A 16788-nucleotide genomic window follows, 5' to 3' on the forward strand; every position below is an offset into this window, starting at 1 on the left:
GGATTCTTGCCGCACCCCTCCCCCCAGCTGCTGATTGACAGTTGGCTGCCTATACACAGCATGGATAGATAACTGCCAATCAGCAGCTGGTGGGTGGAGTTGGCTGCTTCTCATGAATATCCAGGACTACTGAGCTCATGGACATTATGGAGAGGACTACTTATTGTCCATGTTATTCAGGAAGATATTCCCCCATCAGCTGCACAGAACAATGTAAGTAAAACATCATTCTGATGAGCTTCTCTGTCACTAGTGCGTTTACACAGAGATTTATCTGACAGATTTTTTTAAACCAAAGCCAGGAATGGATTTGAAAAGAGGAGAAATCTTAGTCTTTCCTTTATGACTTGTTCCTTTTTATAGTTTGTTCCTGGCTTTGGCTTCAAAAATCTGTCACATAAATCTGTGTAAATGCACCCTTAGGGTGGGTTCACACTACGGAATTTGCGTGCACAAGTTCGCCAGATTCTGTCGCTCGTATCTGCGCGTCTACGCCCATGCAATAGACACCATTCTATGGTCGGGCAGACTGACGTGTCAATTCTTGGCGGATAGCGGAATTGGCCCGCCCATAGAATGGTGTCTATGGAGCCAGCGGAAAGGCTAGCCGCCGCGAACGAGCAACAGAACCTATCCGAACAGATTCCGTAGTGTGAACCCACCCTTAGATAGAACAGCATAAACCTGATGACTGAGTCCCTTTAAGTTTATTGCGGACAGTTGCAGCAAGAAAGAAGTTTTTAACCCCTGAATTGTTGGAATAGGCATAGAATGTGCTTCCCCCCCCTTTTATTAGGTTTATTTTAGTTTTCTTTCCCTCCAAACATATAAAAAAGGAAAAATCTTGTTACTGTTCAGACATTATATTACTTTATTTTACATTAAAATTTACATTAGCGTTTCCAGGCTTAAAGGGAACCTGTGAGGAATTTTATGAAACAGGTTTCCTCATTCTACGAGTTATTATTTACTCCAAAATGCAGCGGTAAAAATCAGCTGAGAAGAGTCATGGGGGCGGTCCCTGGTAGTTTCTTCCTGTCTCTCATCTTGATTGACAGGTCATTTCCTATGCACAAATAAGGAAAGACCTATCGACCAAGCCCAGAGGAGTGGGGAGAATCCAGCTAGGTCTGCCCAGGTGCCCCACTCCCATTGGGTTTATGATCACCCAGAAATGCTGCAGGCTACTATGAGAGTCCGACCTTGTTTCATGCCGCCCCTGGTTCAAGCAGCATGAAACGCCTGACAGGTTCCATGTAAAGTAAAGTGCAGAGATACAGAACACTGGTTATGAAGCAAGACAAACTATTTACAGAGTAAAAAAAACTACAAAACGTAGTAGCCAGCTTAGCTAAAAACCTGAATATGGGCAGAGTTCACATTCATGAAGTATAAAAGAAGGAGGATGGTTCATGGGCAGAGAGTCCTACAGGCTGAATCCAGACACCTTAAGATCCTGGGCGTTATTTCTGGCTTCAAAGTAAGTAGTGTCGGTTTCATCGTCTGGCTGTGGAATGAAAGGCATCGGATGGTTCTGCAGGTTTTCCCATTCTATCCCATGGAACAAAGGATGAGCCTTCAGTTCTGCACAAAAATGAATACAAAGGGGTTAAAGGGATTATCCAGCGCTACAAAAACATGGACACTTTCTTCCAGAAACAGCACCACCCTTGTCTCCAGCTTGGGCGGGGTTTTGCTGCTCAGTTCCATTGAAGTGAATGGAGCTTCATTGCAAACCGCACCTGAACTGGAGACAAGAGCAAGGTTGTCTGAAAGAACGTGGCCATGTTTTTGTAGCACTGGAGAACCCCCTTAAAATATAGGCTCATTGAATTATTAATCATAAATGCTAGCTTTATAGCACACAATTATATGTCACAATATAGGCAAATGCTCCGACCTCAAGAGACATATGGTGCAAGTTCAACCACATAGCAAACAATTACCCAGTGTCCTTTTGGTGAAAGTAGATAATTCAGATTTGCGCAGCTGCGTCCCCTGGATTGGAGTAAAGGGGCTGCGGTGCAGAGCTGAATCAGCCCTGGAGATGTGTGTGACCGCAGTAGTACACTCTGGAGGGGAGTAAATCTATAATTACCGCTCCCTGAGGTCCTGACCACCTGTCGGGAGTCTCAGCCACCGCTCTCATAGCCCAGAGAGGTGGTCGGGAACCTAGGCAAGGAGCTATCAACAGTATTTAGGAAGGAGTCAAACCTTAAGGGAATCTGTCACTAGGTTTTTGGTGCTTTAAATGAGGGCAGCAAAAACTAGTGACAAAATGCTGAATAGATCGGTGTATTACTTCCATCACTGTATTTAGCCGTTCTCCTAATATGCAGGAGAATAGGATTCTTACCGCACCCCTTTCCCCGCCCTCCAGCTGCTGATTGACAGTTCACAGCATGGATGGATAACTGCCAATCAGAAGCTGGTGGGTGGAATTTGCTGCTTCTCAGACTCTCTCACCTTTTAATCCTGCTCGCTTTGTGTTGTCCAGGATGAGGAGAATATCTATAGCATTCTGGGCATTAGGAGAAAGAGTTTCATCATCTTCTGGCCACGGAATATCTACACACACCAAAAAGGAAGCGTATGTTATAGTAGAGAAATAGTGAAAGTAAACTTACCAACAGTAGTGAATAAACCCATCACTTATTCTGGAGACACAAGCCAGGAAGACACCCCCAGCATCACTTATTCTGGAGACACAAGCCAGGAAGACACCCCCAGCATCACTTATTCTGGAGACACAAGCCAGACAGACACCCCCAGCTTCACTTATTCTGAAGACACGAGCCAGGCGGCGCTTATAATAAATCTAACATACCTCTCTTCAGAATATTCTGGAATACTTGAGCTGGAGTCTCATCATTGAAGGGGGGTATGCCGGTCAGAAACTCAAAGAGACAAACGCCAAGAGCCCACCAGTCCACTGCTGGTCCTAAAGAAATACATTAAGTCAGCAGAGTCAAGCAGATTAGCCCAATCTCCGAGCGCCTTGTGTTAATAGTCTCAAGCCATAACAAACCCTTCCACATCCAGCAGCCAAACCAAGCAAATCCTGGCCCAGCTGGTGAGAAGCCTGTAGCCCCAAGCTGGCACAGAGCTTAATGACCATGCCTAGAAATACTGTGGGAGATTTATCAAACATGGTGTAAAGTGAAACTGGCTCAGTTGCCCCTAGCAACCAATCAGATTCCACTTTCCATTCCTCACAGCCTCTTTGGAAATGAAAGGTGGAATCTGATTGGTTGCTAGGGGCAACTGAGACAGTTTCACTTTACACCATGTTTGATAAATCTCACCCACTGAATGTAAAGCCTGTGCCGTTCCTCTGTTATGACTGTATAACCAATTGGGTGTTACTAGTTGGGGGCGTGTCCCTACACTGTGTGGCATGGTCAGCTCTGATTGGATATTGTCAGACAGTTCAGGGACACCCCCCCAACTAGTACCACCCAGTTGGTTATACAGTCATAACAGAGGAACGGCACAGGCTTTACATTCAGTAGGAACGGATCATCACAGAGCTATAAGAATAGGTGATACAGAATTTCATGGGCATTGCAGGCAATTTCTAAAACAGGTCAGGTGTGGTGACAGGTCCCCTTTAAGTACTACTCATGGCAATTTTTCAAATGGGTAAAAACTAGGACCAAATGTCTAAAATGACTGAAGTAAATAAGGAAGGTAGGGAACCAGAGTTCTGGTAAGCTGTATGACCCAAATACCCCCATGTTTGGGTTTCCTTCCACAGATGTGTAAATTGGACAGTCCCTCTTAATAGAATACTAGGCTTTTTCTCTATCATACGGATGCATGCACTGACTTATGCGTTAGATAACATTAAACTGGAAATATAACACCTCCTGCTCAATGCATTGATGATGCTTAGTGCACAGATTGGAGTAATAATGTGAAATTGGCAAAATTGTGGTTAGGCTATGACTTTGTTATTTGGCCGTGTATAAAGCAGCTTCCCGCTACCAAAGCGGCAGAGATGAACTTACCAGACCCCAGCCATCCTGTGTGTGCAAAGAGAACATAGGTTATGGTGAAAACTGCAGAGATATGTGACCAATAATCCCCTTATTTCTAGTACAGACACTATGGGGGAGATTTATCAAACTGGTGTAAAGTAAAACTGGCTCAGTTGCCCCTAGCAACCAATCAGATTCCACCTTTCATTCCTCACAGACTCTTTGGAAAATGAAAGGTGGAATCTGATTGGTTGCTAGGGGCAACTGAGCCAGTTTCACTTTAAACCATGTTTAATAAATCTGCCCCTATGTGTATATTTGATCATTTGTTATTCAGAAACTCACCATGGGATTTTCCAAGCAGCAGCTCCGGGGCCAGGTAGTCTGGGGTGCCAAGGATTTTCTCCTTCTCGGGCTGGACCGCTCCCCGTCTCACACTCTTTGGTGTCCTGTAAGGGGTTTCTGCCTGACCCTAGAAATTGCATAAAGTTAAATTTTATTTTAAATTCAGCTATCTTCCCCCCCAGCTGAGCACGTGTCCTCAATTGGGATGAAGCCACTGGGACACTCCTCTTTTGGCTTCTCATATACCCAACAACAAAAGGGATGGGTGGCTGAAATAAACCAATAACCAATAAATCAAATCCTTCTCTCCCCAACATCTACCAACATGGAGAATTGGGAGGCCTCCTTACACGTTAGGTCAGGGATGGGGAACCTTCGGCCCAGGCATGATGGGAATTGTAGTTTCGCAACAGCTGGAGGGCTGAAGGGTTTCCATCCCCACATTAGATGGTCCAGATAAAGGAATCCCAAGCTGGGTACCCCACTCTAGAATATCATGTGACCGATATGGAAAGATCCTATTCTGATGGCACAACCTCTTCAATAGTTGAGTGTGAACTACCGCCAACAAATGCAACTAATAACGGAATGAACTAATGCAGATTAATCATAGATCCAGACTAAAGCCTATGTAGCGTTTGCCTAAATATCGACTACCCCTTCACAGGATAGCTATACAGAAAGTCATACCTGGAAATTCCTATACGTTCTATCCTTCTGCGCCGGAGTTACCACCAATGGGTAAGATCCTGTGCACCCCAAAGAGAAGTGTATTTTATCCATGGATCCAATGCTTATCCGAGACGGTTCGGAGTGGTTTGACGCATTGATAGGACTATTATAACTCCTGAAAGCTACCACGGCTCTTCTGGACTTGTTTACCATTCTTGTTGTTGCCGGAGACGCAAAAGAATTGTTGGCCAATTCTGGCAAACCACGAGCCCTGCAGCCGCCCTCCCCTGGCTCTTCATGTCCTGAAGTTGCAGCTGCGCTCGCGTCCTCGGAAGAGCTGGCATCGGACTCGAAGGACAGCTCTTTCATGCTCTTATCCACATCAGACAGCTCTTTCTCTAATGGGTGTTCCGTAATAGACATATTAGGAGAAGGGTCAGAATCCCTGTCCGGGCTTTGCTTCCCGACGTCGACCTTCTCTGGTCCCGAGTTCCGGTTCTCCTCATCTAACTCGCACAGCAAATTTTTGGCGACTGGATTTCCCGAGCAGAGTTTCTCCGGAGTCACCGGACCCGGAAGAAAAGAGTTTTCCAGCTTTTCCTCCTTCTTATGGAGGTCACCGAGAAACAAGGACTCGATCTCCATGGTGAGACCTGTACTAGGGTTGGCTTTAACCCCCGAGAGTTTGCAGGCTCTTTTATATTGGGAAGTGTTTTTCTTTTCCATAACATTATTCCCAGGACTGGTTTCTACAAGCGAGAAGCCTCTCTTGACTCCGACTCTATCTGTATTCTCATCCTCATCGTACTTTAAGGGATCCAGAGAGGAGCTTGCCAGCCAAGGAGGAGACTCTGGAGATCGGGGGAATTCTTTCAATCGCCCACTCGCACCCAAGTTCTCCTTTTCTTCGTGTGTGTTGGGGTCATAGAGACACTTTCTTATGAAGCCTTTGGCGTTCAGGCCAGCGACGGGAGTGTCTTCTAGGTCGGTGTCATTCTGAATCTCAGATTTCTTGTTGGTTCTACGATGAACGATAGGGGAGATGGCCGACTCCAGATCTTTCATGCACTTGGAGACTTTTCCTAGCTGGAGTTTGCTCAGCGATTTGTCAGACATACTGCTTTTTAAACGGCTGGAGCTGAGAAATGGAGGAGCCTCTGAATCCTGCAGCAAAAAACACAAAAGAAGAGAAAACGTTGTAAAATCAGGACAATGCAGTTTATGAAAAATTGCATTAGGAAAGGGAAACAGTCAGCGAGGTGGTGCTAAACTAAAAGACACGCCTCCTAGCCCCCCCCCCGCCCCACAGCATGGCAGGGCTCAGCTTCCAGCAACGTGTTCTATATGTTAAAGGGGAACTATCAGTAGGTTAGACGAATGTAACTATTGTGCACAGGGTGCCGAGGAGGAAGACATGTCTCTTACCTTCCTCCTCCGCGCCGTTCCTGTGCAGTGCAATCCCGGGTCCGGAGCACTGTTAGGAGCAATGCCGTACCCTCAGAGCGCCAATCCGGCCAATCCGCTCCATTAAATTATCATTAGAAGGAGTGGGGCAGTGCTCCTAACGGTGCCCTGGTCATTAGACCCACAGGTGAGCTGGGATCTGTGACTGTAAATGTAGGTCTATTACACTAGTACAGTATTGTCTATGTCTAGAACAGGGGTAGGGGACATTGGATCTCCAGCTGTTGAAAAACTACAACTCCCATCATGCCAGGACCTTTGGCTTTCCATGCATGATGAGAGTTGTGGTTTTGCAACAGCTGGAGAGCCAATGTCTCCTACCCCTGGTCTGGAACATTTCCAATAAAGAACAATCCAAACCTGTTTTCCGGTTTCCCATTTCGGACTGCTGCAATAATCCGACTCCATGCTTGATAAACATAAACGGGACTGACTGCTGGTGCTGGAGGTCCCCAGCCGTGCCCTGAACTTCAGAAGGTTGGGTGTCAGACACTTCACTGGCATGCTAGGACTGGATGTGTTAACCTCAGGACCTGAAAAAGAAGGAGAGCAGAGAGTGACCAATCATCACCCCTATAAGTTGAAAAAAAGTTGCAAGATATCAACACGTTATATGCCTGCAACTTATTTCTACCTAATCCATACAGCCACCTAGCCTTAAAGGTTTTTTTTTTACTTTCAGATCACTGGGTGTCAAAATGTTATGTAGATTTGTAAATTATTTCTATTTAAAAATCTCCAGTCTTGCTATACTTATCAGCTGCTGTATGTCCTGCAGGAAGTGGTATATTCTTTCCAGTCTGACACAGTGCTCTTGTGGTGTCCCACTAGGGGTGTTACTATTATTCACACTATTATTCACACTCTTCACAAAAGTCTGTACTTTTTGTGGTCCTAGTATAGCAAAAGTAGTATTAAGAGTCGACCACTAGATGTCGCTGTATTACGTATTGATGTATGGAAGCTGCACAGCTGAAGGATCCCAAAGGGTTATTGTATTTATGTGTACCAGAATCTGTAGACCAGTAGGATCTCTGCTTTCTTCTTTCCTATCACCTCTCCTCTCTGCTCTTCTGCTGCACTCTTTTTACCTAATCACAGCGCACCCTACACACTGTAGAGGAAGTTAGTCCCTTCAGTGGGGGAGGAGCAAGAGCTTTCCGTTCGGGACAGTGTGGAGAAAGGACGCAACCCAGATAGTTTTCCACAGCAGTCTTGTCCGGGCCCTGGCCCTCTGCCAGATCCCTGTAGTTCAGTCTTAGCCAGTACCCCGCATGGGTAAGACACAGGACAGTACACTGTCACCAACTTTCCCTTACGTACATACACAAAGCACTATGCATTATTAAACCTCTTAGGAGAGGACCAGCCAAAAGATAACCTCAACCCACACTGTGGACAAGGAGAAGTCACAGTGCAGGACAGTATTCACTATAGAGCCCCAGACCCAGGAACTGATCCGGGTAGAGCATAGTTGGAGTAAGCCTATGAACTCTATCTCGCAGCACGGGTGTCAGCAGGGAACCCTCAGCATTCTGCTCAGCCCAGGTAATGAGGTCTGGGACCTGTGTCACCCATTAGTACAGTTCGGCCAACGCTAGTGGGCATAAGGTGGTGTGAAGACTAAAGTAAAGGTCAATACACAGGCACAGGCGTTCTTCTTCTTCTACTACAAGTATATCCTCCAACATCCCGGCAGAGCACATTTCTACATGGGTTGAGATTCTCACGGCATCCTCCTCTCTGCTACTCTACCTCAGTACAACTCTACCAACACTACTATATCCTACTCAGCACTTATCCCACAGATCTGGCTGTCTGATTTTCAAGTCTGTATTGGAACTTTTGTCAAGTGTATATCTAAGTCCTTCTGTATTACCTGCTGCACATTTACAAGTAGTAAACAAACTCAGCGTTATCTCAGAGTCTGCGATTATTTATCACCACCCACACAGCATATACACAGCAACCTTGGGACACTTCCCCTTTCTGTGGGTGGCGGGTCCTGCTATCCGGGAGGGTCATTACACCTCTCTGACCACCTGTGACTATATCATCTGTCACACTATCCCAAGGGACCCGGTAGCAACCCGGCAGGACACTGACCACAGGGGAAAAGGGTACAACCGCCTTACACACTAAACGCAAGCGTGCCATCACACCTGTGTGCCCACCAGGCTCTGACGTCACGTGACAATCCATTAAGGTCTGGCTGTATCTCCTCCATCCTCCACAGGAGTGGTGTCACACTACAACACCACACTCTCTGCTGCCACCTCTGTCCATGTCAGGAACTGTCCAGGGCATGAGTAAATCCCCATAGAAAACCTCTCCTGCTCTAGACAGTTCCTGACATGGACAGAGGTGGCAGCAGAGAGCACTGAGTCAGGGCGGGTTCACACTACGGAATTCCGTCAGCTGTCCGCCCACAGGGGCACGCGCTTTTTGACGGCTCCATAGACACCATTCTATGGGCCGGCGTATTACACAATCCGCTAAAAGAAGTGACATGACACTTCTTTCAGCGTATAGCGGAATACGCCGGCCCATAGAATGGTGTCTATGGGGCGGCGGAAAGGCGCCCCGATGTGCGGGCGGACAGCTGACGGAATTCCGCGGACATTGTCCGCGAGAATTCTGTAGTGTGAACCCGCCCTCAGACTGGAAAAAATACACCACTTCATGCAGAACATAAAGCAGCTTATAAGTATGGGAAGACTTCTGATTTTTAAATAGAAGTAAATTACAAATCTATATAATTTTCTTATACCGGTTGATCTGAAAGATGGCCTAGAGCAACTGATTGTAACCGCATTACAAAGTACCTTTCACCTCCACTACTAGTATGGAGACGGAAGGACAAGCAAAAGTAGACAGTGCAGCTGGTGAGACTGGGCTATACCGTAACCACACGGCCTCACTGCTATTCACAGAGAATAAAAAAATAAATGAAATCTACTTACGTGATATTAGGAGCTTGCTGGTTTTCAGTGAATTTTCTTTATTCCTCATTATAAGAGGAGAAGAATTCTCCTGAGAAGACTCACTCAGTACCGGGGTCATTGAGGAGGTGGACCCCTGCATCTTACTGCGGACTGGAGAATTCTGTTAGGTAAAAACAACAAAAAGTTAGGTCAGGGGTAGGGAACCTTGGCTCTCCGGCTGTTGCAAAACTACAACTCCCATCATGCCTGGACAGCCAAAGCTTTAACTTTGGCTGTCCAGGCATGATGGGAGTTGTAGCCAAGGTTACCTACCCCTGAGTTAGGTGATCACCTCTCAACAAACTTTTTAGGATAGGCCATGAGGAATAGCACCATTTCTGGCAACTATATAATTTTTCACCAGTTTCCCCCTTTGCAGGCTCCATCTATGATGTTCAGTTTTCCCTGTGCTAGAAAGGGGTAGGCCGTCTCTATGATGTCTCCTATACAATACATACACTGATACAGGGATTGTGTTCCCCTACAGCATGGAGGACATTTTAGGTCAGTACTAAGCAGTGTAAGCTGCGAATCCAGCATTGATGTGAGAGCTTTATGCAGCACCTGTGTCTCCCTGCAGCTCCCTCTTCTCCATAGACTTCTATGCACAACATGTAATATGACCCCTCAGTGAACAGACCCGTCTTTAGCCCTACATACTTTCACCACTCACAGATATGAGGTTTTAGATCATTTTCCTTAATAAAAAAAATAATAAAGTGTAATATTTTCCACTTATATGCTTGATTTAGTTCTCTTTATCCACTTCTGTGACTTGTGTAAGAATCGGATGTAGTTGATGGTAAAATTTATGCAGAGATATAGAAAAATCCTGAAGGGTTCACAAACTTTTAAGCACCACAGTGTTTAGTCATTTCGGCAAATACTTACAAATCCCAGAGAGCTTATTAGGGAGAGGACTTGTCCTGGAGTGCGGGAGTAGTCGCGCTTGGGTTTGGCCATTGAAGGCGTCGTAAGAATATCGATCATGTTAATCTCTTAAAAGAAAAATGAATACATAAAAAAAAATCCTTGCTTCCATTGCATAAAAAAAAGGTGTAAGAATTGCTTGTATGATTAGGTTTGATTGGTCGGGATCAGAGAGTGTTCAGATCCAGACCAATCACGGGAATAAGCCAAGAGAAGTCTGTGCTTAGTGCGTTCTCCACTAGCTCAGTGTCATGTGATCATAATAAAGTGTCATGTGATCAAAATAAAGTCTATGGGGCCTTCCAGTTCTTATAGACACAGAAAGAGGAAGGAAGAGCACGTCATGTTCTCCAGATTACTCCGGACCAGAGAGGAGTGAAACCCGGGCATGTTTTGGTTCATGAAAACCTGAGCGAGTGGCATGGAAACTGACAGCATGGACATGCCTATATCTGTACTGTCAGTTTCAGGATCACACAAGCAGTGTATACTTACAAATCTGCTACTGTGTGATGCGGCAACCCGCTCTCTAGCCACTAATCACTCTGGAGGAGGGGACAGCCTGAAGATACAGAGCCGGAGAGTGGGATGCCAGGTCACACAGCAGCACGATTGGTAAGTATACACTGCTTGTGTCATCTGGAAACTGACAGTATGGATGTATGTATATTTGTGCTATCAGTTTCCCTAAACTAATCAGCCACACAGGAAGATAGTGATAACGACAAAATAAATCGTTTTTTCCTGCTCCTCAGCTGGTCGCTGTCACTTTTACACAGGCCGATTATCAGCCGAATAAGCGTTTCTAGCAACACCCTCTGCCAATAATAGGCCAGTGTAAATGGCCCATAAGAGACACGCGCCGCTTAGTAAATCCAGCGGATCCGAAGCTTCTAGCTGGTATAAATCATAATAAATAAGCCTCCTCCCCGCCTTGTCGTGCCCCCCAGGGCCTACATCAGGGAGAAACTGCAGACTGCATGTCTTTCTAAACTTACGCCAGGTGCAATTTCCCCAAAGTGTTCACCCTGCGGTCCCTGCGGCACATGTATACTCACCTCTCTTTAGAGCCACTTTGGAGAGTCCAAAGTCTGTGAGCTTAATGTGCCCCTCATTGGATATCAGCATGTTATCTGGTTTAAGGTCCCTGTGAGAACGGACACAGAATCATACAGATTATCACGGATTAGAGTAAAATGTGAATAGGAACAAAAGACACACAAAACCCGACAGAGATTACACACAAGGGGAACACAGTGTTCTATAGAGATTCTCTGTTTACGGTGTATGAGGAAACCTGATCCCAACATGACTGATGGCTTACACTTCTGGGACGGTGATCATTAAAGGGGTATTCCACTCAAACATAACTATTGATATGTTGCTGCCTATTGTGAGACTAACAATTCCTTCCATATTTGTTAATATCTATTCTAGTCTCCTTCCCCCAGTTCTAAGCTGCTGCTTTCTACTGAAAACACAAAAATATGTGTGTGAGTTTTTCTCTCTGTCTCTCCCTCCTCCTTCCTTCTAAGACGGCTGATGTTAACAAGTCCCTGACTGGCTTTATCTGCAACTGGCTTTATCTTTTTTGTAATGATTGGAGGGTTAATCTGAGGTCTGTGTTTACCCTCCCAGCATTACAAAGAGGCTAAAATTTAGCAGATAAAGCCAGTCAGGGACTTGTTTACATCAGCTGTCTCAGAAGGGAGGGGGGGGGGGGAGGGCTAGATGGAGAGAAAAGCTCACACACAGATTTGTGTGTCTTCAGCAGAAAGCAGCAGCTTAGAACTGGGGGAAGAAGACTGAATAGATAATAACAAGTATGGAAGGAATTGTTAGTCTCATCATGGGCAGCAACATATCAAAAGTTATGTTTGAGTGGAATACCCCTTTAAAGAGGTATTCCAGGAAAAATAAACTTTTCGCCTATCCACAGAGTAGAGTGGAGTAGCTTTTGATATCTCAAGAGTTGTCAGATAAATATTCATTAGAAGGGGCAGTGACTATCTAGGTAGCCCCGCCTCCAGTGCACCAGACAGCCTCATTTACATATCTAATCGACTACAACGTTTCTGAGGCCAGTCTTATTTCAGACGTGAAGAACACAACGGTCTATAACAATGGTCTTTACCTGTGGATTATTCCATGTCTGTGTAAGTAGTCGAGGGCCAGAGCGACCTCGGAAATGTACTTCACCGCCATATCCTCATCAAAGTAACCGTAGATGTGCAGCAGAGACTTCACGTCTCCACCAATGAGATACTCCATGACCTGACGGAAGACATGGCGCTGAGTTATACGGACACTTACAGTGAGGACGTATACATACTATAAAGACCCACAATCCATAGGGGGAGATTTATCAAACATGGCATAAAGTGAAACTGGTGCAGTTGCCCCTAGCAACCAGATTCCACCTTTCATTCCTCACAGACTCTTTGGAAAATAAAAGGTGTAATCTGATTGGTTGCTAGGGGCGACTGAGCCAGTCTCACTTTACACCATGTTGGATAAATCTCCCCTCATGTGTTTGGGGGCAGTCTGCAGCCATTCAGGCACTTACCAGGTAGATATTGTTGGCTGACTGAAGAGAGTAGTACAGGTGCACTATAAAGGGGCTTTTACTCAATGCCAGGGCGTCCCTTTCGGCCTGTATCTGATGTACCATGTTCTTATTGATCATATCGGCCTTCTTCACCACCTGGCAGAGAGAAGACATTGTATGAATATAGAGATGTACCCGAGGGGTTGTGGTGATTCAGTATATCACACATCTTCATTTGCTTTCAGTGATTCTAATTCTTATCACACCTAAAGGTTTGTTACAGTTATACAAATCAGTAAATTACTTCTTAAAAATCTCCAGTTTTCCAGTACATATCAGCTGCTGTATGTCCTGCAGGAAGTGGTGCACAGTGCTCTCTGCTGCCACCTCTGTCCATGTCAGGAACTGTCCAGAGCAGCAGCAAATGAACATAGAAAACCTCTCCTGCTCTGGACAGAGGTGGCAGCAGAGAGCACTGTGTCAGATTGGAAAGAATCCAGCACCTTCTGCAGGACATACAGCAGATAATAAGTACTAGGATAGTGTAGGGGAAATAGATGGCACTCCAAGGGTAGGTGGTGCATAGGTCCAGCACCATGTAAATAGAAGAGCCTGGCACTCACCAAATCGGTTATGCTTATTTATTTAGGTACAACATGCATGGGTTTAGAGCAAGAACGCGTTTCAGCTAGACATGGCCTTCACTTATCAGCTGCTGTATGTCCTGCAGGAAGTGGTGTATTTCCAGTCTGACAGTGCTCTCTGCTGCCACATCTGTCCATGTCAGGAACTGTCCAGAGCAGAAGCAAATCCCCATAGAAAACATCTCCTGCTCTGGACAGTTCCGGACATAGACAGAGGTGGCAGCACATACAGACATAAGAACATGTTTTTTAAGTTTCTAAGAGTTTAGATGAGACCTTGTACACAATATGTCAGCTATTGTCTCATAATCCAGGAGTATACAAAGAGGCTGTAAAAGTCAGACTGTGTGACCACACCAGTAAGTATTGTGCAATACACACAGCCCTCCCCCACCATAGATTTGGAGATAGTCAGCTCCTAGGTCAACACTAAATACTTGGAGATAGCGACAAGTATTGTGTTCATCAGTTCAGCGGAGCGACCTCACTGCTACACATAGTAACCGACCCCCCACTGCAAATAGAGGGGTCTCAGGAGGGGTTATCCAGCAAAAAAAAATATTTTTCTTTCAGATCAACTAGTTTCAGAAAGTTCTATAGATTTGTAATTTACTTCTATTTAAATATCTCAAGTCTCCCCATACTTATCAGCTGCTGTACGTCCTGCAGGATGTGGTGTTTTCTTTCCAGTCTGACACAGCGCTCTCTGCTGCCCCCTCTGTCCAGAGCAGTAGCAAACCCCTATAGAAAACCTCTCCTGCTCTGGACAGAGGGGGCAGCAGAGAGCGCCGTGTCAGACTGGAAAGAATACACCACTTCCTGCAGGACATACAGCAAACCTTTAAAATCAACTGGTTTCAGAAAGTTAGATTGAAATGTAAATTACTTTTATTTAAAAATCTCCAATCTTTCAGTACTTATCAGCTGCTGCATGCCCTGCAGGAAGTGGTGTATTCTTTCCAGTCTGACACAGAGCTCTCTGCTGCCATCTGGAACTGTCCAAAGCAGCAGCAAATCCCCATAGAAAAACTGTCCTGCTCTCCAGACTGGAAAGAATACACCACTTCCTGCAGGGCATACAGTAGTTGATAAGTACGGGGAGACTTGAGATATTTAAATAGAAGTAAATTGCAAAGCAACTGAAAGCTAAGGATTGGCAAACACTGCATCAGCGGTTACTAAACTACAACTCCCAGCATGCAATGGTCAGTGTATATTGTGAGTTGTAGTACGGCAGCCAATCTTCACACACTACAACTCCCAGCATGCATTGGTTAGCGTATATCAGGGATGCTTCGGCCCTCCAGCTGTTGCAAAACTACAACTCCCATCATGCCTGGACAGCCAAAGCTTCGCTTTGGCTGTCCAGGCATGATGGGAATTGTAGTTTTGCAACAGCTCCCCATCCTTGCTGTATATTATGAGTTGCATTGCCCTTCTACACTACAACTCCCAGCATGCCCCATCTCCTCACCTTCACGGCGTACAGCTTGCTGCTGTTGTTCTTCCTGCGGGCCAGATACACCTTCCCAAAGGCGCCGCGGCTGATGGGCTTTACTATGGCGAAGTCCTCGATGGAGGGCGGCTGCGGCACGGTGAACTTCCTCTCCCCGCACAGGGACAGGTCCCCCTTGTCCGCCGTCTCCGGGGCGCCCACCACCCCCATGTCGCTGCCTGTTTACCCTGTTGTCTATGTGCCCGCACGGGACCACGGCAGCGCCTCTACAGTTTAAACGCAAGTCACGCCTCCACGTGACGTCAGCAGCTTTCCCCACCAATAACGTGCTTGCATTCTGTCAGGGCTGACGGATGGAGGGAAAGGGACCAATCACTGAAGAGAGTTATTTTTAACCACGCCTCCCGCTGACATCTGCGCCGGGGCATTGCAGCCATGTTTACTGAGGGCAGCAGCCCACATGTTTGTTTTCGAAAATTGAACAAGTTCCTACTAGATCCAGTGACTGCTGTGCACAATACGCCGAGTATAATCAGCAGCTCCAGGCTCTCTGCAGTATCCAGCCGGGCTTCTTCACACTTCACACTTACCGGATCCGCAGCTGATTTTCTGCTGCAGATCCGCAGCAGATTTCATTTAATTTAACACAGCATCAAATCTGCTGCGGATCCTGTAGGTGTGAACGCACCTAGGGGTTTTCCAATCTCAAAAAGTTACCCTGTGTATAGTGAACAGTAAACTATATCAATCAGGAGGACAATGGCTGCTCAGCACTCTGCAATGTTTAGAAGCCCCATAAAGAAGGAGCTGAGTGCCAGACATGCCCTTCCATTTATATGTGGGAAAATGATCAGACCATATATGATTGGCTTCCTATCCAAAGGATAAGTTAAAGGGGAACTCCGTCAAAAAATATATATATATATTTTTCAAATTAACTGGCGTCAGAAAGTTTTATGGATTTGTAATTAACTTCTGTTTAAATATTTCCAGTCTTCCAGTACTTATCAGCTGCTGTATGTCCTGCAGGAAGTGGAGTTTTCTTTCCAGTCTGACACAGTGCTCTCTGCTGCCACCCCTGTCCATGTAAGGAACTGTCCAGAGCACTACTAGTAATACTAGTACAGTGCCTGAGCTATCAGCTGATCCCCGTAGAGTCAGATCCCCACTGATCTAGATCAGGCAAGGATTGGATCACTGCCAAGACCCTAACCGATTAGGAGCACTCATGTGGGGAGACGCATGTGGTAGCATCTCTTTCCAGTCAGCCCCCCAGAGTTAGGGTATGTTCACACTGAGCAAAAGAGGTGGAATTCTGCACAGATTCCACCACTATTTTCCGTCAAAATTCCGCTTGAACAATAGCTGCTGAGCATTTTCCCATTGATTTTAATAGGATTTCTGCTCCGGAATGCACATGAAGTTCCAGAATTCCCGCTGAAATATTTTCAGGCAGAAAGTCAAACTCCCATTGACTTCTAATACATTCCTCTAGCGTAATCTGCCAAAAGAATTGATATGTCAATTCTTTTGGCGGAAAGCGCATCCGCGACGGAATTTTGCGCGGATTCCACTGTGTGAACTGTTGAGCAAAAATCCCATTAAAATCAATGGGAAAATGCTCAGCAGCTATTGTTCAAGCGGAATTTTGGCGGAAAATAGCGGCAGAATCCATCACTTTACCTCAGTGTGAACATACCCTTATGATAGAGTGAGGGAATGAAAAAGGCAACCAAGCACTTCTCCTGACCTGGTCTCCTGGTCG

General features: G+C 45.8%; 1 protein-coding gene across 2 annotated transcripts; it reads right to left on the reverse strand.

The window, feature by feature from the left end:
* Window positions 1-857: 857 nt before the first annotated feature.
* Window positions 858-15311, reverse strand: MASTL (microtubule associated serine/threonine kinase like). Of its 2 annotated transcripts, XM_069959117.1 has the most exons (13): window positions 15042-15311; window positions 12942-13079; window positions 12510-12649; window positions 11434-11522; window positions 10337-10443; window positions 9425-9566; window positions 6822-6994; window positions 5016-6161; window positions 4326-4452; window positions 4011-4025; window positions 2828-2941; window positions 2467-2568; window positions 858-1584 (listed from the first exon to the last, which is right to left on the reverse strand). In XM_069959117.1, exons 1-13 carry the CDS (start codon window positions 15231-15233, stop codon window positions 1427-1429), a joined length of 2643 nt encoding a protein of 880 aa, XP_069815218.1. In that variant the 5' UTR covers window positions 15234-15311; the 3' UTR covers window positions 858-1426. The 2 variants fall into 2 exon arrangements, with proteins under 2 accessions (XP_069815218.1, XP_069815219.1); XM_069959118.1 differs by lacking the exon at window positions 4011-4025 and having other exon boundaries at window positions 15042-15310.
* Between the last annotated feature and the right edge of the window lie 1477 nt (window positions 15312-16788).

This window comes from Dendropsophus ebraccatus, chromosome 2 (genome assembly GCF_027789765.1).
Source record: "Dendropsophus ebraccatus isolate aDenEbr1 chromosome 2, aDenEbr1.pat, whole genome shotgun sequence".
NCBI lineage: Eukaryota > Metazoa > Chordata > Amphibia > Anura > Hylidae > Dendropsophus > Dendropsophus ebraccatus.

Coding starts and splice junctions, on each gene's coding strand:
- MASTL (XM_069959117.1), bottom strand. CDS start 15,233: ATGGGGGTGGTGGGCGCCCCGGAGACGGCGGACAAGGGGGACCTGTCC. Junction 9,567..10,336: donor TAATAAGCTCTCTGGGATTT/GTAAGTATTTGC, acceptor TTTACCTAACAG/AATTCTCCAGTCCGCAGTAA. Junction 6,162..6,821: donor AATGGGAAACCGGAAAACAG/GTTTGGATTGTT, acceptor TTTTTGCTGCAG/GATTCAGAGGCTCCTCCATT.